This window comes from Microcaecilia unicolor, chromosome 11 (assembly GCF_901765095.1).
Source record: "Microcaecilia unicolor chromosome 11, aMicUni1.1, whole genome shotgun sequence".
NCBI lineage: Eukaryota > Metazoa > Chordata > Amphibia > Gymnophiona > Siphonopidae > Microcaecilia > Microcaecilia unicolor.
The window spans coordinates 129,584,115-129,608,506 of NC_044041.1; the positions used below are offsets into that span (position 1 = coordinate 129,584,115).

Sequence of the window (24,392 nt, forward strand, 5' to 3'; positions counted from 1 at the left end):
AAAATGGTCTAAAAGATAGACATACAGAGCACAATAACATCCAGCAAATGGCCATAGTCATTTTTCTAGTTGGAAAATCGTTGGATGTGTCCTCATAATCATCCAGTTATTTTCCATTAACAAAAGTACTGTGATTCGGCTATTTTAATTTTTGAAATATGTTCATATTTTCTGAATAGAGTTAACCAACTCCACTATAATGTTATGGAGAGAGAGAGAGAGAGATGTTATCTTTCCAATGATTAATAATTCATTTTAATGCAATTGAAATGTCAAACTATGTTTATCGTTATCAGATAGAGTAATTGGAAGAATTAAGGACTTCCATATTATAATATTAAAGGAAATATCAATATCAATATGTAAAATGTGGTAATTTTATTCTATCCACCCTCATATGCTATTTTCAGGAAAGGCAAGTAATTAAGTCATGATTCATGAAAGAAAATAAAAATATAAGGGAACACAGATACACAGTAATCTCATAAACCATTTCCTTTAGAAAGTGGATTTATAATAATCTAAACAACTGTGGCCATCTTGCATTGCCCCCTTTGGAATTAATTCACTATGGCGAGAATTGAAAGCAGCCTCAGTCTAAAAGACTGCTGCAATATATATATATATATCGGACGTTAACAAGCACTGCGTTGGTTAAACTTTAATAGGTTTTGTGAGAAATCGTCTCTTATGGTGTACTGTATAACAGATGTTAGTGTCTCTTTCGATGTGCAGGTGCTGCTGTGATGTCTCTTGCAGTGTATAGAAGTTAATACATACTGGGGAAATTCTATTGATGCCGTTTAATTAAAGATAATACACAAAAGAATGCATCGCATTTATGGTGTGCTAGCCCCCTTCCCCTCCCCCCCCCCAAAAAAAAAAAAAAATCCTGGTATTCTCCTTGTGTACTTATTTTGAATCAGCCCTCCCATCAGAGATCAGTAATGAGACTGTCCTCACTAAGGAGCTGATGGGGTGGCTCAGGATCCCATTTCTTGAAAGGTGGGGAAGCCAGTGGCTCCAGCCGGGCACGGGGAAGGAGAAAGAAACCCATCAGACTACGAGAAGGGGAATCCTGCCGGTGTTCTTACCACGGGAGAGGAAATCATACCATATTAGGTCATCTGCGTCATCCTGGATTAGTCATTCCCCAAGACTGTACCAAACGTTCTAGTCAGGAAAGGGGACACCTTTAGCCCAATAGAAGTCTATTCCTCAAACGGCTTAAAGTTAGAAATAGTCTGTAAAGCGTCAAAGGACTTGTACGCACTAATCATCAATGTTTGTAAAAAAATAAGGATTATTTGGTTTGTATAGAGGGTGCAGGTTAGACAGTGAACGCAACTTCTCCCTCAACCTAGAGTGACAGAGTAGTTTGCTCCATGGTACACCATTCATAAAAAGGAAAGCGGAGCCTGGCGCGCGAATGAGTGTCTGGCAGCGAGACAGCAGCTGCGAGAGAGGCGGGAGACAGCAGCACCAGAACCAGTGCAGAGCTGAGATGTTCCGGGATTACAGGGGCATTTACCCTAGTGTGAGCTCAGGCTATAGTAGTGATAGCCCCCAGCATCCTGCCCACAGGGGAAGCGGGGTCCTGCCCCCCAGCGCCCCCCAGCAGCAGGTAAGCACTGATTCAGCACTATTACTGGATTTATTACCTTTCAATATCACCTAGGTTATTCCAGGTATGATTATTATTATATTTATTAAATTAATGCACGTTATATTCTTTGTTTTATATGGGGACATAATCTACTATGATTACTAATGATAGTATTAGGGATACTATGTTTAACACTTTCTTCTTTGTTATTTTGTGAACATTATTATTAACACCATATCGATATTCAAGGCAGAATTTAACTTAGAAGCTCACGTCATCACATTTTAAGAACGTTTCATATTCCGTTGCCCCCCCCCCCCCCCGTTCCCTCCTATATAATATAGGTGGCCCTGTTTTAAGACTACCCCCTCCTCCTATAAGAACACCTTTTCACAGGAGCAGGGCAAGTGACTAGTACCCAGGAGATATTACAGTCACCAACATAAGCATCACATATAACAAAAATGGAAGGATGGGGAGCACCATATTGGCTCTCTTGGATTTTCTGTGCTTGCCTTGGAAAGGATGTTTTAACCAAGGTCTTCTGACTGGGTGACACGTTTGGAATATTGTCTTCCTTTGGGCACATCAGATCTTGCCCTAGGCTGGACTAGGCCAGCAAAGTGCACACACTTGGGGACCCTGTCACATTTGCTGTTTGATGGCTCTCAAGCTCCGTGATGTGGATTTTCAGTTCAGAATGGTTCACCAAAATTGCTTTTTTTTTTTTTGAGGTGTGGCAACTGGCACTTACCTTGATAACAAGAATTGTAAAAGATTTTGGCTTGTCAGGAGAAGGTTGTGACCCACACCCCAGCACTTCCATGGTAAAGGCATTTTTGTGGAATCCTATGTGCTCTCTAGGAAAGATCCCTTTACTATAAGGATGTAGTGCCTGCTTCCCTAGTTTTGCCTTCAACATAGCCATCCTTTTTGGATAATTTGTGCAATGTTTCATAATGTGGAACAGATCTGTTGGCCTAAAGATAGCCCTTGACATCTCAGGGTCAGGATGCCATTTTTTTTCAACCTTTTCAACCTGCCTTTCCAATGATATCTGAGGCTGCTTATAACTATTGGAATTCCTGTAGCTCCTGTACTTCCTAGATATAATTAATCTTTCTAAAAGTATCTCCTGCTAATAGGAATATAAGATGTGCCATATTGGGAGAGTTCAATGGTCCATCAAGTACAGCTTTTTGTCTCACATGGTGGCCTACCCAGCAGGATCCCAGAAGCACATCCAGAGATAAATGGTGGCTTTCCCAAGTCTGCCTGGCTAGTAATGGTTTATGGACTTCTCAACCAGGAACTTCTCTAAACCAGGGGCGTAGCCAGGCACCAAAGTTTGGGTGGGCCTGGGCCCAAGATGGGTGGGCAGAAGAACCCCGCCTCATCCCACAGATGATGAGGTCTCTCCTCTCACCTGCATGCCATATGGTCTCTCAAATATCCTCCGTCTCCTGAATACCTTTTAAGTAGCAGATTTTCACTGGCAACGGGCAGCAACTAATACACACTGCTGATGTTGGCTCCATACCCTTCCCTCTGATGCAACTTCCTGTTTCTGCCTAGGCAAGAATATATCAGAGCGAAGGCTATGGGGCTGGTGCGAGCAGTATGCATCAGTCACTGCTCACTGCAGGCGAAGATCTGCTATTTACAAGGTATGCAGGAGGGACAGTTGTTTCAAGTTTTCGGCTGGTGGGGCTTGGGGATCCCTGCCAGCCACATTATAGCCATGCTGGTACTGGGTGGGCCCGAGCCCAAAGTGGGTGGGCCTGGGCCCACCCAAGCCCACCCTTGGCTATGCCACTGCTCTAAACCCTTCTATAATCCAGCTAAGCTAACTGCCCTGACCACATCTTCCAGCAACAAAGAGGCCCTTTTACTAAAGCACGGTAGGCATTAGTACGTGCCTACTGCGTGACAAAAAACACTGCTCCGTGGGATGCATTCCGTGGTAGTGTGCCAATCAGCATGTGCTAATCCTGTGCTGAAAAATAGTTTTAATTTTTCATTGCAGGAGGTGCAGCTATGGGCAGAGAGTAAGTGTGCCCTGCACTAATCGGGTAGCGTGGTTACATTGCTTCGTGCTGCCCGATTACCATGGGCAGTACGGAAGCCCTTAGCACCAACAAAATAGGTGTCAGTAATGACTCCTGTGGTAATCGCCGTGCACTAATTGGGAAATTAGTGCATGGCCATTAAAGAAATATATGGCAATGCGGCCATTTTACCGCCATGCTAAAAGTGGTCACAGCATGTCAAAACCCATGTGCTGACAACAGTGCTAGCCACTTTTTAGCGTGGCTTAGTAAAATGGCCTCAACATCTACAGCTTAATTGTACAATGAGTGGAAAAATACTTTCTGAGGTTTATTTAAAATCTGCTACCTCTTTTGTGGAGTATCCCCTAGTCTTAGAACTATTTGAAAGGTTAAATAACAAGAACATAAGAATAGCCATACTGGGTCAGACCAGTGGTCCATCTAGCCCAGTATCTTGCTTCCAGCAGTGGCCAATCCAGGTCACAAGTACCTGGCAGAAACCCAATTAGTAGCAATATTTCATGCTACCAATCCTGGAGCAAGCAGTGGCTTCCCCCATGTCCATCTCAATAACAGACTATGGACTTTTCATCCAGGAACTTGTCCAAACTTTTTAAAAATCCAGATACATTAACTGCTGATACAATATCCTCCAGCAACGAGTTCCACAGCTTAACTATTCTTTGAGTGAAAAAATGTATACACAATTTTCTAGACCTCTATCATGTCTCCTTTTACTTGTCTCTTCTCTATTCTGAAGAACCCTCACCACCAGTTTAGCCCTTTCTCAAAGAGTAGCTGTTCCATTCCCTTATCATTTTGGTCACCCTTCTCTGTACTTTTTCTGGTTCTGCAATATCTATTGATATGGGGCGTCCAGAACTACACACAGTATTCAAGGTTCAGTTGCACCATGACGTGATACAGAGCCATTATGTGATATTCTTTGCTTTATTTTCCATTCCTTTCCTAATACTTACTAACATTTGGTTTGCTTTTGTGACTGCCGCCACGTGCTGAGCTGAGGATTACAACATTTTGTCCATAATGACTCCAGGATCCTTTTCCTGGGGACTGACTCATGATATGAAACTGGGTCATGCACCTATAGTTAGGATTACTTTTCCCATGTGCATTACTTTGTATTTGTACACTTTAAAGTTATCTGCCATTTAGATCCTCAGTCTTGCAAGGTTTATGGTTTATTTGGTTTGCTATAGCGCTTCTCCTTTAAATGAAAAGTACATGGCAAAAAAAGTACAGTTAGCAAAACAGAATAAGAAAAGAGAGAGAGAAGACTAGATTCTATATATCATGCCTAAAAAAATCGGCACCGAAACAAAATATGCCTAGGCGTATTCTATAACGTATGCCTAAATTTTGGTGCAGTTTATAGAATACTCCGAGTGCCCATCTGCATGACTAAATTTAGTTGCAGGCAGTATAAATGTTGACGCCTAAATTAGGTGTGGACCAGGTGTATTCTATAACAATGCACATAGATTTTAGAAGTGCCCATGACCCGCCCATTCCACGCCCATGGCCAAACCCCCTTTTCAACTATACGACTTCAAATTTACGTGCATCACGTTATAGAATATGCTTAGACAGTTCTGTGTGTAAATTCTAATTATTGCCAATTAGTGCCAATAATTGTTAAATGGCAATTATCGGTGCTGATTGGCTTGTTAACTAATTGAGTGCAAATCCAGAATATGACTGGATTTACATGGGCAACTTAAGTTGTGCTATTTAGAATCCGGGGGTTAATGCTTGTGCCTAACTACTGGCATTTAGGCATGTAAATTTAAGTATTCTATAATACCCCCCCTCCAAGTGCTGGGCACGCCCCTGACCTGCCCATGCCCCTCCCTTGGCCACACCTCCTATGAAGTTGAATACTATAGGGGCATAGAACAGTTGTGTGTAACTACTAATTACTGCCAATTAGTTTATGAGGGTAAATGACCTTATTCTCTAACCATGCACCAATTGTGCACCTATCTTTGTAATTTAATGATTTTGAATATTTTGTGCAATCTGCAGATTTAATTACCTCACATGTCACCCTGCTCCCTTTTCTAGATCATTTATAAATAGTTTTTTTTTTTTAATTAGGCTCGGCACAAACCCCTGGGGTACTCAGTTGAGGAAATTGATCCGTTAGTCCTATTTTGTTGCGTATCTTTTAAGCAATTCTTAAGCCACAGTCAAATGTAGCTTTCTCCTCCATGGCTTTTTGCTTTCCTAGGAGGCTCTGCTAAGGGATTTCATCAAATGCCTTCTGAAAATACAAATACTGTACACTATATTTTTATTTGTTACATTTGTATCCCACATTTCCCACCTATTTGCAGGCTCAATGTGACTTACATGTTACCGTAAAGGCGATCGCCAATATCGGTATGAACAAATACAGAGTGATGTCGTGGCAGAGTAGAGTTCATGTGTGACAGACACATTGGGTAATCGTAAGGAGGAAGAGTTAAGTTATGTCCTGCACGAGCTTTGGTTATGTTATGTGGCAGACAGAAGCGGAGCCATGTTGACGGCATGGGGGGAGCGAAAGCAACGCAAGAGTGGACTTCTGCCGGCGCCAGCGCACATTTTCAATGCAACATGATGAGAAAAAAATAGGCGCCGGTGCCAACAGAACTCCATTTGGGGAAGCGGCCGCTCACCTGGCGCCCCACCTATCTACGCCACTGGTTGCAGAGTGAAGACATTTAAGTTGGATCGTTAGGGTATGCCTTTTTGAACAGGTTAGTTTTTAGTAGTTTCCGGAAGTTTAAGTGGTCATATGTTGCTTTCATGGCGTTTGGTAGTGCGTTCCATAGTTGTGTGCTTATATTGGAGAAGCTGGATGTATAGGTTGATTTATATTTGAGGCCTTTGCAGCTTGGGTAGTGGAGATTTAGATATGTTTGTGTTGATCTTGTTGTATTTCTGGTTGGTAGGTCTTTGAGGTCTGTCATGTATCCTGGGGCTTCGCCGTAGATGATTTTATGAACCAGGGTGCAGATTTTGAATGCAATATGTTCTTTGATTGGGAGCCAGTGCAGTTTTTCTCATAGGGGTTTGACGTTACTCTTATCCTTATTAACACCTTCAAAAAATCTAGCTGATTGATGGAGCAATGCGCTTCCTTTTGCTAAATCCATGTTGGAGTCAAGGTAAAATAATGAATCCTTAAGGTTAGACATGTGTTTTTCTGTTCTGTGCCTCCCTACTCAGATCCACCTTAGGCTTATTGCTTCTGAGTTACTCTGCCCTGCTATTACTGCAGAGCTTCAGTGGATGGGGATGCTCAGAATATTCTAGCATGCAGAAATTCCTATGTGAAACCTAGAAACTTAAACACACTCACAGGTAAAATCTTCCTAATTGCATTTCTGCTGCCTTGTCCTCTGGCTTTCCTTTCACTACTCTCTTACTAAAGATCCTTTGTACTTATTCCAGGCTTTTTCAATTATTAATTCTATATTTTTCTGTCATATCCACTGTGTGATGCTCCTGGGTGATGTCTGTGTGCCTGTCTGGTCTGGAACTTTCAGCTCAGATCTGTTCGTGTTATTGATTTTTTTTTTTTAACCCTGTGTACTTAGTACTGCACAAGGAGAAGGGCAGTTATGCTCCATCAATGATGTCTTTGGAAAACTGAAGAGTCCATACCCAGTGATGTCAGTGAAAAATACCTAGAGCTTTCAAGCTTATTGCCACTCTGCAGTAAGTGAAAGCAGTACAGATGCAAATTTAATGAAAAAGCTGAACTGGAAGTCAGAGTATTTGCATACAGACAGTTCAGAAATTGTCTTGTGTACAAATCTGCAAGCTCATTTTCTTCCACAGTTTAGAAATTGTGCATCCTTAATTTACTGTGAATTCTGAGAGAAAAATCCATAGAAAGTCAGTATGGGTTCTCCTTAAAACTGGCCCCAGAAACCAATCGGTCAACGGGGTATGTGAGGAGGTAGCCATATGGCCTAGTCATTTTTTCTTTAAATCAGAAATGTTTATTGTGAGAAGTCTTATTCCAGATAAATATCCATACTCATGGAAATAATATAAACCAACAAATCCCAAGATCCTTATATCAAAGGAAGGGAGATTCAACAGTAATCTTTCAGTATTCCACCCTATATTCTCCTCCCCTTTTTCTCCGCATCCCTATCCCCAGAAAGAATATACTCTGTCAATATAACATCACAAAAAAATAGTTTAGTACAACAGTAACACTAGAAAACAATAGCAGAGCTCCATTTCCATACATTTGAGGAGATGTTGTTTTTGAAAGAAGTGAAATGTATTTTTGATGCATGGAATTAACTCTTCAAAAGAAGCTATAATTGAAATTAAATTAAAGCATTCCTTCACACTCTCAGCATGTTTTTTTTTCTAATTTCCAATCAGGACTCTAAATTGCTATAAAATAGCCAGCCTGCATCAGTTTCCAATAAGATCCATACAAGATTCCTCTGGAATTTCACATTCCTCCAAATCAAACTCACTGCGCCTGACTCTGTCTCCAAAAAAGATCAAACCAACCACATCTTCTCCAATATCCCACTGGAAGAGACTCATTGTTTTTATTTATACAGGGTATTGCTATAATCTGTTTGTAAATGTGCCTGCAATAACAGGGCTGTCAGAGGCTCTAGTGGAGTCTCTCCACATTAGTAACACTTGATCCAGCTCTGAGTCCTCCTACTGGGTAGCAAAATCTCTTTCCCACCTTGATCTTACCTTGTGTGCATCATGTGCTCCTAATCTAGGCCTTTTCAAGGCACAGATATGTTTCTTCATTAAATTGGTCCTCATTAAAAGCATTTTTTTTAAGTCTTTAGAGGATAATCCAAACTCCTGCTGCACATCTTTGTTTAAAGCTTTAGGTCCATGCCATGACCCATTCCTGGCAATTTTGAAACACAGAGCAAGCGCTGGGCACCTCAGTTCAAAACAGCAATGAAATTGTATTTTTGGGCTTCTAAGATATTAGGAGCAACCTACCTGGAGCAGTTCTGCAGCTGGAAGTCTAAATGAAGGCAGAAGAGGGGATTGCTTGAATGGAGCACCTTACTGGACATATTGGATATGCCATTTTGGTCTTTTTCTGCCATTCTGTACAATGTTAGATTACAGTTTTACCATATTGGGGAATTTATTGATAAGACATGCCACACTAAGGTCAACACAAAGGTCCATCAAGTCCAGCACCCTGTGTTTGACAGTGGCCAATTCAGGCACCTAGGAAGTACCTGGAAGATACCAAAGAGCGGATTCATTCTTTGCTGCTTACTCCTAGGGGGTAAATTGGTCAAGATCCTTCATTAGTTTAATATTTTATTTTTTTATTTGTAACACTTGTATCCCACATTTTCCCACCTATTTGCAGGCTCAATGTGGTTTACGTGGAGGGGCATAATCGAACGCGAACACCTATCTCCATGGGCGTCTATGTCCGAAAACGGGTACGTGAAGAGGCAGGACAGCCCATATTTTCAAAAAAAAATGGATGTCCATCTTTTTTGTTCGTTTCTGAGCTGGGCGTTTGTTTTTTTTAGCGATAATGGAAACTAAAAACATCCAGCTCAAAAACGTCCTAATCTGAGCCATTTGGTCATGGGAGGGGCGAGGATTCGTAGTACACTGGCCCCCCTGATATGCCAGGACACCAACTCGGCACCCTAGAGGTCAGTGCGGTGGACTTCAGAAAAAGCTCCCACATGCATAGCTCCCTTACCACGGGTGCTCAGCACCCAACCCCCTTCCCCCAAAAACCACTACCCACAAATGTACAACACTACCATAGCTCTTAGGGGTGAAGGGGGCACCTACATGTGGGTACAGTGGGTTTTGGAGGCCTCCCATTTACCAGCACAAGTGTTACAGGTAGGAGGGGGGATTGGCCCGGGTCCACATGCCTGAAGTGCACTGCGGTACCCACTAAAAGTGCTCCAGGGACCCTCTAGGACTTGTTGCTGCTGTATAACTTTGGCACACCAGTTAACACCTGAAGACTAATCTCTCCGAAAATGTCCTTTATTGGAATAAGCACATTTACTCACAGTTAACTGCAGATCAGAGGTTGTGCCCCACTGGCAACGAGTCTCCCTGGTACTGAGATTAGCAGTAGATCAAAGCTGGCAGAATGCTGTACAATGCCCTCTTTCAGCAACATTCAAGGTAAGAACTAGGTTCTGTAACGTGGCTAACACATGAAAGGGATCTAAAACTGGCTTACAAAAATTGCCACTACCTCATGGACTACCGGAAAGAAAACAGGGCACACTCTGACCCAGTAAGCAGGGGGAAAAGCACCATGGGAGTACAGCCTACCAACTACCAACATCGTGAGCATTTACCACAAGCTAGTGGAATCACAGAGCCCAATACCCTACACCCACCACAATGCATTACTGATGTGACTCTGCAGTGCGCATAACAGAAAAGGTGTCACACTCACCCGAGAGCCACATCAGAACCAGAGAAAGGCTGTCAGAGGATAGAACACATTCTGCTGTCATGGAGGTGGATACGGCATTTGAGGCTGGCATACAGGCTGGGAAAAAAAGTTTGTAAAGTGGGGGTTTTTTTGGTGGGAGGGGGTTAGTGACTACTGGTCCGGGGAGGTCATCCCTGATTCCCCCCGGTGGTCATCTGGGCAGTTGGGGCACTTTTTTGGGACTTGGACCTGAAAAAAAAGGGTCCAAAAAAAGTGACCCAAAATCGTGCTAAAAACGCCTTTTTTTTGATAATCAGCTAAAGACGCCCATCTCTCCTCGGCCGATAACCACGCCCCAGTCCTGCCTTCACCACGCCTCTGACACGCCCCTGTCAACTTTACCCGTTTCCGCGACGGATTGCAGTTGGAAACGCCCAAAATCGGCTTTCGATTATACCGATTTGGGTGCCCAGGGGAGAAAGACGCCCATCTCCCGATTTGGGTCGAAATATAGGCGTCTTTCACTTTCGATTATGAGCTGGATAGTACCGTAGAACAAATACAGAGTGAGGTTGTGGTAGAGTAAAGTTCGTACGTGACAGACAGACTTAGGACATAAGGAGGAAGAGGTAGTTTATGTCCAAATGAGCTTTGTTTCTGTTGTGTTGCTGAGTTGAGGCATTTAAGTTGGGTCGCTCAGGTATGCCTTTTTGAACAGGTACGTTTTTAGTAGTTTCCGGAAGTATAGGTGGTCCTTTGCAGCTTGGGTAGTGGAGATTTAGGTATGATCGTGTTGATCTTGATGAGTTTCTGATTGGGAGGTCTATGAGGTCTGACATGTATCCCGGGGCTTCAGCGTTGATGATTTTGTGAACGAGGGTGCAGATGTTGAACGCAATACATTCTTTGATTGGGAGCCAGTTTAGTTTTTCTCGTAAGGGTTTTGCGCTTTCGAATCTTGTTTTTCCATATATGAGTCTGGCTGCTGTGTTTTGGGCAGTTTGGAGTTTCTTTATGATTTGTTCTTTGCATCCTGCATAAATTCCATTGCAGTAGTCTAGGTGGCTTAGTACCATTGATTGTACCAATTTGTGAAATATTTCCCTCGGGAAGAATGGTTTCACTCTTTTGAGTTTCCACATAAGTAGAGGAGTGTGGTAGCCGTGTTAGTCCACTCTTAAGGTTATCAATAGAAATCAAACAAAATAAAACATGGAAAAGAAAATAAGATGATACCTTTTTTATTGGACATAACTTAATACATTTCTTGATTAGCTTTCGAAGGTTGCCCTTCTTCCTCAGATCGGAAATAAGCAAATGTGCTAGCTGACAGTGTTTATAAGTGAAAACATTCAAGCATTACTATGACAGTCTGACAGGGTGGGAGGAGGTGGGTGGAACATTATCTTTGTTGTAGCTTTCACTTGGCTCTCTAGTGTGAGATTTCGGTCGATTGTAACTCCAAGTATTTTCAGGCTATCTGAGATAGGGAGGGTGTAGTCTGGGGTGGTTATGTTGGTGGGTTTGTTCATGTTAAATTGGGATGAGAGGATAAGACAGTGTGTTTTTTCAGTGTTTAGTTTTAGTTGAAATGCGTTCGCCCATGAGTTCATGATGTTCAAGCTGAGTATGATTTCTTTGGTGATTTCTGTTAGGTCATGACTGTAAGGGATGTATAATGTGACATCATCTGCATATATGAAAGGGTTAAGGCCTTGATTGGATAAGGATTTGGCTAGTGGGATCATCATTAGGTTGAAAAGAAGCGGTGAAAGTGGTGATCCTTGAGGTACTCCACAGTCTGTTTTCCATGGTGATGATATATTCGAGTTTGATTTCACTTGATATGTTCTAGTTGTTAGGACACCCTTGATCCAGCTTAGTACATTTCCACCAATCCTGAAGTATTCTAGGATGCTTAGTAATATATTGTGGTTTATATATTGAATGAATTTGGAAATTCTTTCCCTAACTATACATTTGAGTATGGAAGTGTCTTCCAAAGTAGCTGTTGCATATCTGGCCCTGCAGCATAGCTTCGGGGAAGGTAAAGCTAGGCCAGCTGTAGCCTTAGCAGCTGGATCAAGCCATGCCCTCTTCTACAGAGAGCCTAGTCTCTGTTCTCTGGAAATAAGGAAAAGATAGATAACTGAACCAGACCTGTGGTACCATCTATCACCCTCCCTAGAAGGCAAAACATGTCATCCATTCATTTTGGTTTTTCTTGAATCTTTTTATCACAGACTCCTCATTAATCTCAAGGATTTGAAATGCTTTGGAGTTTTTTTTTTTGTTACATTTGTACCCCGCACTTTCCCACTCATGGCAGGCTCAATGCGGCTTACATGGGGCAATGGAGGGTTAAGTGACTTGCCCAGAGTCACAAGGAGCTGCCTGTGCCTGAAGTGGGAATCAAACTCAGTTCCTCAGTTGCCCAGGACCAAAGTGCACCACCCTAACCACTAGGCCACACTTCTGGCGCTGTACGGCTATCTGGCACTTACCGCCACCCATTGAGGTGGTGAGTAAGGGCTTCTGCCATAACCCGGTGGTAACCTGCAATGGTCGATTAATGCCGGGTAAGCACTGGAGCTATAGAAAATATTTTTGTAGCGCCAGAAATGGCACATCCTGGCACATCCCGGCAGTAGTTCTGGATTGGCACGTGGCAAGTCAATTGCTGTGCACCAACCCTTTAGTAAAAAGGCCTTTAAATGACAAGTAGTGTGAGACAAATTGACCTCTCTGCCTTATCGCAAGGGAACAAGCCAAATACTGGAGCCTTTTTTGCCAGCAAAGAGGAAATAACCTTGTAATGCTGTGGCATTTCTGCTAATCTGTAGAACTCAAGGTCATTTTCTCCTTTATGTAAAATCCTTGGTAGTCTTCAACTGCAGTCTCTGCTGATTCTTTAATTATCAAATATAAGAACATAAGTGTTGCCATAATGGGACAGACCAAAGGTCCATCAAGCCCAGTATCCTCTTTCCAACATTGGCCAATCTAGGTCACAAGTGCCTGGCAAGAACCCAGAACAATAAAACAGATTTTATGCTGCTTATCCTAGAAATAAGCAGTGGGTTTTCCCAAGTCCATCTTAATAATGGCTTATGGACTTTTCTTTTAGGAAATTATCCAAACCTTTTTTAAACCCTGCTAAACTAACTGCTTTTACCACATTCTCTGGTAACGAATTCCAGAGTTTAATTACATATTGAGTGAAGAAATATTTTCTCCGGTTTGGTTTAAATGTACTAATTAGTAGCTTCATTGCATGCCCCTTTTCCACTCCACTCAGTATTTTATAGACCTCTATAATATCTCCCCCAGCCATCTCTTCTCCAAGCTAAAGAGCCCTAGCCACTTCAGCCTTTCCTCATAGGGAAGTCGTCCCATCCCCTTTATCATTTTTATAACCTTTTTCTGTACCTTTTTCTAATTCTGTTATATCTTTTTTGAGATGCGGTGACCAGAGCTGCACACAGAATTCAAGGTGTGGTTGTACCTCGGAGCGATACAAAGGCTTTATAACATTCTCAGTTTTGTTTTCCATTCCTTTCCTAATAATTCCTAACTTTCTATTTGCTTTCTTAGCTGCCTCTGCATGTTGAGCAGAGAGTTTCAACGTATCATCAACTATGACACCTAGATCCTTTGCCTGAGAAGTGACTCCTAATGTGGAACCTTGTATCATGTAACTATAGTTTGGGTTCCTCTTTCCCACATGCATCACTTTGCACTTCCTACTACTACTACTACTTAACATTTCTAGAGCGCTACTAGGGTTACGCAGCGCTGTACAAATTAACAATTAAGGACGGTCCCTGCTTGGAAGAGCTTACAATCTAAAGGACGAAATGTCAAGTTGGGGTAGTTAAGTTTTCCTGATTAGGTGCCGAAGGCGACATTGAAGAGGTGGGCTTTGAGCATTGATTTGAAGATGGGTAAGGAGGGGGCACGGCGTATAGGCTCAGGGAGTTTGTTCCAGGCATGGGGTGACTTCCTCACATTAAAAGTCATCTGCCATTTGGATATCCAGTTTCCCAGTTTCATACCAGTTTTAACCCCCAGCTCTGTCCCTGACTGTGTGAGTTTGGAGCCTGTCATTAATCTTTATTTTTGATCTGCCTTTAAAGGGAGGGGAGGTCATATATTTAAGGGGAGAGTACAAGCCTGGGTTGGTACATGCTCAGGGACTCACAGTCAGTCCCAGCAGTGCCCTGACCGATCTTGTATGTCCTAAGATGTCCTGTTATTATTGTATTCGTGATAATTTTTTTATGAAGAACAGGGAGGGTGAAAGGCAGGGCAAGATTGCATAGTACACAGACGTCAATGGATTTTGTAAGTGTGGAAGTAGAGAAACCATATACTGGAACATTGCCCAAATGCATTTCACCTTATCGCAGCAACTTTATGGTAGTTTCAGCCTCAGTGCTGTCTCAATTTAGTTGGAGTCTCTTGTTTTACTATCCTGCAAGGCACAACTGCTGGGGGCTCTGCTGGAGCCTGGGCGTTGCTATGTGGTTATGAGAGTCATAATCCATCATCAGAGGGAGCAGGTTTGGCAGGACAGGAAGGTGCCAACAGATGATGAAAACTTGTGCAATGCCTTTGTCGTTAGACAATAGATAACACAGAGGCCATCTGGCATGGGAATAATAGGCATAGGCAGAGTGAGGAAGAAAACTGGCAAATTCACACTTTGCCTCCTATAGCTGCCAATTGTCTGCATCCCCTCCTCCCCCTCCGGCTGTGTCCCCGTTCACCTTTATACTGTATCACTAGAGGAGTTCCCCTGTGTCCATCTAATCTCCTGGGCTGTGCTCGCTGTTCACTTTTAAACTGTAACCTAGAAGAATTTCTCTGTGTCCATCTAAGCTCCTGGGCTTTGCTCCCTGCTCACCTTTATAACACCAGAACAGTTCTTCTGTGTCCATCTAATCTCCAGGGCTGTGTCTCTGTTCACCTTTATATGTAACAGTAGAGGAGTTGCTTTGTGTCCATCTAATCTCCTGGGCTGAGCTCTCCTCTCACCCCTACACTATTGTGTCTCTGTTCTGCTCCCCTCTGCTGTAGCACTAGGTTTCCCTCAACCCTCTCTGCTCTGATACAGGTACAAAGTGTTTGTCTGTACCACAGTGTAGGGTTTGATATTCGACCGTCCTTTCTAACCAGTGTGACTCTTATGATCATAAGAGGCATAAATCAATGTCATCTGTATGATTGGTATGTAGGGTCTGGGGGGGAAGTTTCAATGATGGATCCTTGCACTCACCCACATGTTCTTCCTCCTTCCTTCCCCAGAAATATAACGTGCCTCAGGGGGCAGGGTCCAGTGATGGTGGCAGCTCCAGTGGCTTTGTGCCTACCCTCAATGCTATTACCTCCAGCCAAGATCTACAGTGGATGGTGCAGCCTACGGTCATCACCACCTCCTGTGGCACCTCAGCTTCCACCTCCTACCTCCGGCCTTTTGCCTTTTCCCCTTATGCCTCCTCACGACCTGGTGTGATTCGTGCCATCGGCCCTTCAGTGGGGGTACGGCGGAGGCACAATGAACACGTAAGTGGCACTTTACTTTGTTCTGCTGATGCAGTCCTGGCTGTGGGAAGGAGGACTGGGTGGGTGAGATAGGTAGAGCTGGTCCCACAAAAATGATTTTACATCAGCATTCAAATATTTAAAAGAGGCAAATCAGGTCTAAGCTTCCAGGGAATAAAAATGAATTCCCCTACTCAACCAAAATTTCTCCCAGCAACAGCAGTGCAGTGATGCCCATTGTGGGTACTTATACTCAGTCTTCTGTCACCTTTTGACACCTTTACCCAGCCTACTGGTCTGTACTCTGACAACTGTCAGAGCTTATGCTAGGGGACATGGATTTGTCCAAGCCAGAGCATGTGCAGGTGATTTTGGACCCCAAAGCCCAGTGTACTGAAAACTTTGTACTACTGCCATCTAGTGGGCACATGGGGAACACACATACAGCCTGACAACCATTTGGCTTGATATAGAAAATCTTTCATCCAAACTTAATCTAACACAGTATGACAGCAGATAAAGACCAGTATGGTCCATCTAGTTTGTCCAGTAAGGCAGCAAGAATTGTGTTTGCTGCTTTAAGCAGGTTACAACCCTCCATGCCTTTGTTTAGGCACCTACTGATTTGTGCAGGTTACCTATCCCCCATAAATTTTTGAAGAGTAAAAATCATTTGTTTTGGTTTGATTCCATCCTTTTGCTATATAGTGATCCTCTGTTTGTTTCACAATGTATTGCCATCTCATGGAATGGAGGGACTGGCACAAATTACCTTGCAAGACACTTCCGTGTGCAATAATAATATGATCCAATGAAAACCTGGTTTAAAGTGACAGATCACCTAAGTCATGGGCAGAGCTGGAGATCAGAATTCAGGCACATGCAGTCATTGGAGCACAGGACTGTAGTGCAAATACTTGACTATATTGCCTGTTTTTCTGAAGATAATGATCACAGCCAAGGGCTTGGTCTTCGTTTCCAGTCCTTAAGGGTTGCCAACAGATCAGGTTTCCAGGATATCCCTAATACAGCAGTTTTCAAACCAGTCCTCAGGACACACTCAGACAGTCAGTTTTCAGGATACCCACAATGAATATGAATGAGAAATTTGCATGCACTGCCTCCATTGAATGCAAATCAGACTGGCTTAATGTGTCTCAAGGACTGGGTTGAGAACCCCTGCCCTAATGAATGTTTATTAGGGACAACCTGAAAACCTGGCCCACTGACAGTCCTTGCAGTTGGAGTGAAAACCATTGGTGAAAGACTTTCCAGTCAGTGAAGAAATTTCATTTATGCACTGCTCAGGTTTTGTATAGTGGGCCAGATATTGCCAGCTCACCCAGGGTCAACCAGAACAGACTAGCTCAGACTTGCTTTTGATCCATTGCATCTATGGTGATGAAGTTCAACATTCTCTGTGGAAAAAAGCAGGAGCAGATCAGTCTATTCAGATTAACTAGTGAGTTAGTAGCCCTATGACACTCATTCCCATCTGGTGAAGGTGAACTCCAAGGTCAGAGCAAGATGCCAAACTGTACAAAGCAGAGAATCAGTGCTACATCATTGGTATGTGATGAACTGAAAGTTTTCAAAAATTCCCATTTCTTGAGTTGGGATGGGGAGGATTCATATTTGCTGTTCTTGATTGGCACCCCTGTTCCTTCTGCCAGGCACAGAGCAGAGTTCCTCAGGAAGCCAGGAAATGTCTGCCTGACAACTCACCCAACCACGGCTGAGTCAGAAGGGAAGCGGGAGCAGGTCGGCTTCCAGGGCTCCAAAAGGCAGGACGTTTCTCAGTGTAGAAAAATGCAGCTGTCCCTGTTCAAGCATGGATGAGGCATCCCTGGAATGACTCACCAAATGGGTGACTTATGTCAGGGATAGTTTGCAGGAGACATCTTGCTTGTGATCTGTGCAGGTTCTGAATAAGATATGTTCCACATATATTATTAGAGTCTAGTTTTCACCCAGCAAAGGATGTCTTGTGCTACACAGTAACACTTTGCCAAAACCAGTGAGAATTTCTTCCATTAAAAAACCTTCTTCAGGTTCCAGCATAGATTATGTTGTGATGGAGGGAAGGGACTCAGTGGACCTAGGTAACATGATTAAATGAGGTCTGTTTTTTTTTTTAAGCTGAGCACTGAGGAGGAAGAGCGTCGCAGGGTACGGCGGGAGCGCAACAAGCTGGCAGCTGCCAAGTGTCGCAACCGCAGGAAGGAGCTGACGGATTACCTGCAGGCGGTAAGGTCTTTTCCAGTCAAATTCTGCACTTGTCAGTGTCAACTAGATCCCTTCAAACCAACAATGAGATTCTAGATCTTTCATTGGCCCTACCCAGTGCCCATCACACCAAATGTTTCCAGGCAGAATGCCTTCTTTTTCATAGCTCTCTTTCTTTGGAATCGCTTGCCTTACTGCCTTACAGCAAAGCTTTCTTAAATAAGGTTTTGGTCCTTACAGGAGACACACGTGCTTTCATTAGCCTTAGCCACCATGTGTGTGGGTTGATTGGAGTTCAGCCTACAGCTAGATAGAACTGTACTTTTGCCATTATTTTATTTTTCTTTACCTACCTTGCCCTTTTTCTAACATTTTGATGGAGTTGTTTTCTATTGATTTTAATTATAAACATCTTTGTTATACTGCCTCTCATTACTTATCAAGTAGTAGTAAATAATCTCTGTCCTCTCCCAGCACAAACCTGACCCCTCCCATGCTAACCACATGATTTCAGTTTACACTTGGACCCCCAGACAAAACTGGCTTGTTCTCTAGGAAGCCACAGCATTCGCCCAGGGTATTTTTCTGTGCTTTTAGGTTCTTATTCCCTTTGGTTCTTTTTTCTTTCTTCTAGGAGACAGACAAGTTGGAAGATGATAAGTCTTTGCTGCAGAAGGAGATCTCTGAGCTGCAAAAACAGAAGGAGCGACTAGAGCTGATTCTGGCAGCACATAAACCTGCCTGCAAGATGCCTGAGGACTCTGAATCGGAAGGCGAGGCCAGTGAGCTGTCCTCCTTCCTCTCCTCATCCCCTGCCTCTGGTGTCAAAGAGAAGCAGGACAGTCAGGTGCCCTCCACATCTGGGACACAGCAGCTCCGTAAGCACCCCACTAAACCAGTGCCTGCCATTGACCTGAGCACCAGCACCTTCCTGGATCCAGAGTCTCTGCACACCCCCACTCTGATGACCACACCCTCCATCACACCCTTCACACCAAGCTTGGTCTTTACTTATCCTGGCCTGCCAGAGATGGAGCCCTGTACTAGTTCCTCCTACCATAGGGAACTCTGCTCTGCTGCCCACAGGAGAAGCAGCAGTAGCAGCGACCAGTCACCTGACAACTTGAACTCACCCACACTGTTGGCGCTGTGAGAAACTGGGATGGGCATCAGCAGGACAAATGTCCACTCACTCACCTTACCTCTGTGTGCCTCCACATAGAAGAATCGCAGCTAGAGAATATCCATGCCTTCATTTTTCCTTCTCTTCTCTTTTGTATTTCCCTCCTGCATTCTCTTTACCACTTTGTCTCCTCTAGTGGAGACAAGACTAAGCACTGGGTTCCTTTGCTTTCTGGATGGATTTTTATGCAGGTTTGAATGTAAGAAGTGACCCTGCCTCTCAGGAAGATGGCAGGTCTAAGACATGTATTTTATGTTTTTTATTTATAATCTCACAAACTGTTACAGCATCCAGTTAAGAGAAATCATGGGTGTGGGAGTATGATCCATACAACCAAGAAAGAAAAACATTCCAAATCCAAAACCATGAATTCACCATTGTATCTGTACAATATCAGGTCCACACAGAGGCAGAAAGAGGGGGAGGGGTACACCATGGACAGACCAAGATAGAACAAATTTTGCAAGAAAACAGGAACTGCAGCTGAAATAATTTACAACTGTGGGAAACCCGTGTTCTTACTGACAAGCAGGCCTTACACTCCAGACAGGAGGCTCTGTAAAAAGAATGGCTGAATTTTAATGACACACTTGCATGAGAATTTCAAATTAGTCAGCCACAAGGGGCGATAATTTGAGCACCTGCTTTTTGTGCTTCTAGATTTTCAGCGAAAGATACTATGCATGCACATGAAAATACAGTCCATATGCATCACGTTAAAATTCTACCCAAATGCTCCCAGAAATGAATCTGTTGAATGTGGCTGAAAGTGTGTATGTTGCAGAATAGCCTATCTACATTCTTCCACAGTGAGGGAGAACATCTTCCAGACAGTCAGCTGACACTTGTAGCCTGCTGTTTAATGCAATAAATAGCTTTGAGACATGCATTAAACAGGCATGACCTATGTAACTTTGGGAGTTATCCCCCGGATTATATATAGCGTGATAAAATTGCATGTGCAAATCTGGTCATATTCTGTATTTGCATGCGCAACTTAATTAGTTAGAAAGCCAATCAGCGCTGATAATTGCCAATTAACAAGCAATTATTAACACTGGCATTAATTAGAATTTATGCACAGAACTATCTAAGCATATTCTGCAACATGATGCATGTAAATTCAAAGTCACATAGTTGAAAAGGGGGCATGACCATGGGCATAGAATGGGTGCAACATGCGTGTTTCTAAAATCTATACGTGTTGTTACAGAATACACTCGGTCCACGCGTAATTTAGATGTTGGAATTTGCCCACGACTAAATTTAGTCCTGCAGGCGGGCGCTCGGCGTATTCTAGATACTGCACAGAAATTTAGGCTTACTTAGGCATATTTCATTTCGGTGCCAATATTTTAGGCATGATATATAGAACCTAGTCCTAACCCAACTCACAATTTATCTCTAACTTAGTGGGTAAAAAGTACATGTATATTTCATAACAGAGACTTTGTCTGCAGAGAAAATGAGCATCCCTCAGGGTGAAACTGTGCCTGCATTAGTTTTCAGCATCTGCACATAATTTTTCTCATGTAAGGCAGTGCATGAAAGTAGCAAGTATAATTAAACCTATGAAACTTTGAACACATTTTAGAACAGAAACTATATACAAACTACTCATGTATGTTACCACTAGGCAATTTGCTGAAAATTTACCTCATAACAGCTCAGCATTACTAAGATGAGACCTAGTTGCATCTGCTCAGATTTATGGGGAATGAGATGTATTACATCTCATGACACTGGAATGATTCCACTTCTGGGAAATGTGGTGATAAACCCACAGGAGAACTGTACTGTTGGCAGACCCTTGCAGGCAGGGGTGGACTGACAATGATCTGGGCCGCTAGGCAATAAGGGCCAAGGGACCCTAATCACCTATCAAAAGTGATTAAATTTGATGGAGGCTACAGGAGAGTGGGCCCTCTGGTCCACCTCTGCTTGCAGGACAGGCACAGAACGGTCCTGGGGGGCTGCAAGATCCCTCCCTGGCTTTTCATTAGTGGCTGATCAAATCACAGGGATTTAATTATTTGGATTTTGCTCACACCTTTTTCAGTAGTAGCTCAAGGTGAGTTACATTCAGGTACACTGGATATTTCTTTGTCCCAGGAGGACTCACAATCTAAGTTTGTACCTGAGGAAAGGGAGGGTTAAGTGATTTGCCCAGGATCATAAGGAGCAGCAGTGGGATTTGAACCAGCCACCTCTGGATTGCAAGACCAGTACTCTAACCACTAGGCCACTCCTTCACTCCACATAGTAACCCTAATACCCACAGATACTTTCGGGAATTCCTGTATTCCACAGTTATTCCTGATATGTATAGAAACTCCTGAATATATACAATAATCCCTAGGTATCCCAGGACATGCCATCTATAACCCTCCCCATCTTCCCTCCCCCCCCCCCCCAATTTATCCAAGCACCAGTAATCTACAGGTACAGACAGTAATTCATGAGAACACCATAAATATTCAGGTACACACACTAGCCCAGAAATAGTTAGACACACGCACACAAAACCCCTGAGATTTGCAATGTTTGACTGAAAGAATGGTTACCTAGGCAAAAGAGTGAGTTTATGATAGTTGTCACTAATAGGAGACTAGAAATGTCTTGTTTTAGTAGAAGGAAGGTACTGTGCAAGAAATGTTAAAAATCTCAAACTTTAGTCTAGCTAAAGTGTGTAATATGTACCAGCATTTCAAAGCTTACATTTTGCTGATGTAGAAAATATTTTTATATAATTTATTTTTTTGAAAAATTATTTTTAAAAAAGTTCATTGAGATGGGAAAGTCAAGCATTAAAAAAATGAATTCTGAAACTGTTGTCTTTGTGTCTATATTTATTGTTATTCTGTGCTATAATCTACTTCAGAAGCATAGGTTAGAAAGAAAATGAAGAAAAAAAGTGGAGCATGTGGGGGGGGGGGGGGGGGTTACGTGTAAAGAATAAAACAATGAAACTGTGATAATAATTCAAAACATCATATGTCTCAAAGGTAGTTTTTACATTTACAATAGAGAACCTGTTTCCTTGTGAAGTAGTTTTGCTATGGCTCTTCACTTTTATGAGGCTGTACACTTAGGGGGTCTTTTACTAAGGTGCACTAGCGTTTTTAGCTCATGCTGGTGCTAAACGCTGAGACGCCCATTATATTCCTATGGGTGTCTCAGCATTGAGCGCAAGCTGATTTTTAGCATGAGCTAAAAACGCTAGCCTAGCGCACTTTAGTAAAAGCCCCCCCATAGCAACCAGTAGCAAACTACTCAAGACAATCACTAGGTGTCACTATACATAACAGCTATAAAGTGGAGCCTAATGGTCAGTCGTTAAGAACCAAGGGATCCCTTTACAAAGCCACAGTAAAAAGTGGCCTGCGATAGTGTGGGCATGTCTTTTGGGCACACGCTGGGCCACTTTTACTGAGGCTGGGAAAAAGACCATTTTTTAATGGGCCAGGAAATGGGTGTATGCAAAAATTAAAAAAACTAGTGTGCGCCTATTTATGGCCTGAGCTCTTTAACGCCAGCCATTGCCTCACACTCTATCCGCACGGTAACCATGCAGAGTGTGCCAACGTGGCCATGCTGCTGATTACCGCCAGGAATGCCCACCATGGTAGAAAATAGAAACATATTTTCTACCGTGGGATTTGGCGCGCACTTCCTGCGCATTAGCCCTCCTGTGGCTTTGTAAAAGGGTCCCATAGTGAAGAGGGTGCAATTCCCACTGCAGCTCCTTGTGATTCTGGGCAAGTCACTTAACTGTCCATTGCCCTAAGTACAAAAATTGAGATTGTGAGCCCACTCTGGGCACAGAAAGTACCTGTATAGAACATGTAAACTGCTTTGGTTGTACCACAGCTAGGCAACATATCAAGAATCTAATAAACAAACAATAAGATAGGGTTCAGTTACTAGGTTTCACAATTTTTACAAAACAAAAGTGAAATACATATCTGAATCAGCACGGAATTATTTCTAACCACTTTCCAGGTGTGCGTTTCCAATTTGTTTGGGGATCCGGATTTGAGATTTAATTACTCACCTTTTCTAAATCAGAGCTCAAGGCATGTTTCAGCAGTTCACTATTGCAGCCATCTCCCTTTTGAGATACATTTGATAAGAAGTTATCTTTTATTTCAAAACATTTTGACGATCTATTTGTATACTAGGCCTCAGGGGTTCTGAATTTTTATTTAGAAGTGCACTTGTATGTTTCTTATCTCTGATTTAAATGTACCTTGCCTTGAATCTTACTGTAAGAGAGTTGGCGAGAGATAAATCTTTGATAACATAACAGATTACAGGTTCACAAGCTATGGTTTTTCTATGCTCAAGTAAGCTTACAATTAAGTGGTACCTGAGGCAATAGGCAGAGAATGAAGTGACTTGCCTAAGCTCACATGAGTGTCCATGGAAGACATGGTATGTGTTTCTGTGTTTATCTGTTTTATGGGTGTACGTATGTTTTTTTGTTTTGTTTGGGTGTGCATGTCTGTGTATATGTATGTGTGTTCTGTGTGTGTGCGTGTGTGTGTGTGTATGTATTGGTTCCATGTTTGTGATCAGAAGAGCAGAAAAAAGGGGCGAGGTAGTTTGAAAGGAACAATTGCCTAATTGCTGTTTCAATGTATCAGTTTTATTCAACAGAAGCTGGAACTGCTTCTCCCATAAAAATGCTTTCGGCCATTTTTTTAAGGGGGGTGGAGATTATTTCTCTTGAATTCCCAGTCTGATTTGGTCCACTTTTGAACTTGCTGTGTCTTTTCATTAGTTTTTCCTCCATGTCAAATGTTGTCCCATTCCATTCAATTTTTAGCTATTTTGCCTTCAGGCAAACATTTATGGCCCCTTCCTTATAATTTCTTTGGAAGTGGATACATTGGATTGGAAAAATAAATAAATATTAAAGCCACAGATCTGCAATGATTGCAAGGTAAGCAGGAGGCACTGTGATTGAATTTGGAAAAGGGGAATGAAACATCTATATTGATATGATATATAGACCTTTGCAGGCATTAGAAATGGATAGAGATTTATTTCCATTTCCATCTTTTGATATACTGTTTTTCCAGTGCAGTTTACAATCCAGGCAAGATTCAGCCCATAATAGGCAGCACTTTTTAAATGCTGGCCGCCATAGGTTGAATTAGACCAGGATTGTCCAACCTTGTTCTTCAAGAGCCGCAATCCAGTCGGGTTTTCAGGATTTTCTCAATGAATATGCACGGGTTCTATTTGCACGCACTGTCTGTTCTGTCCTCTGACAGTTTCGCACTAGTTTGATCCTAAAATGTGTTTAATGCCTTCACTGTTATTCTCATTTCTAAG

The 24,392-nt window shown here is 42.7% G+C and overlaps 1 protein-coding gene across 1 annotated transcript; it reads left to right on the forward strand.

Annotated features, from left to right (window-relative positions):
- Positions 1-1,447: 1,447 nt before the first annotated feature.
- FOSL1 (FOS like 1, AP-1 transcription factor subunit) lies at positions 1,448-20,074 on the forward strand. Its single transcript, XM_030220025.1, has 4 exons — positions 1,448-1,624; positions 15,407-15,664; positions 17,783-17,890; positions 18,504-20,074. Exons 1-4 carry the CDS (start codon positions 1,505-1,507, stop codon positions 19,020-19,022), a joined length of 1,005 nt encoding a protein of 334 aa, XP_030075885.1. The 5' UTR covers positions 1,448-1,504; the 3' UTR covers positions 19,023-20,074.
- The last annotated feature ends 4,318 nt before the right edge of the window (positions 20,075-24,392 follow it).

Excerpts from the sequence above, each read along its gene's own strand:
- FOSL1 (XM_030220025.1), top strand. The coding sequence starts at position 1,505 with ATGTTCCGGGATTACAGGGGCATTTACCCTAGTGTGAGCTCAGGCTAT. Across the intron at positions 15,665-17,782 it reads GGCGGAGGCACAATGAACAC|CTGAGCACTGAGGAGGAAGA; the intron begins GTAAGTGGCACT and ends TTTTTTTTTAAG. Across the intron at positions 17,891-18,503 it reads TGACGGATTACCTGCAGGCG|GAGACAGACAAGTTGGAAGA; the intron begins GTAAGGTCTTTT and ends TCTTTCTTCTAG.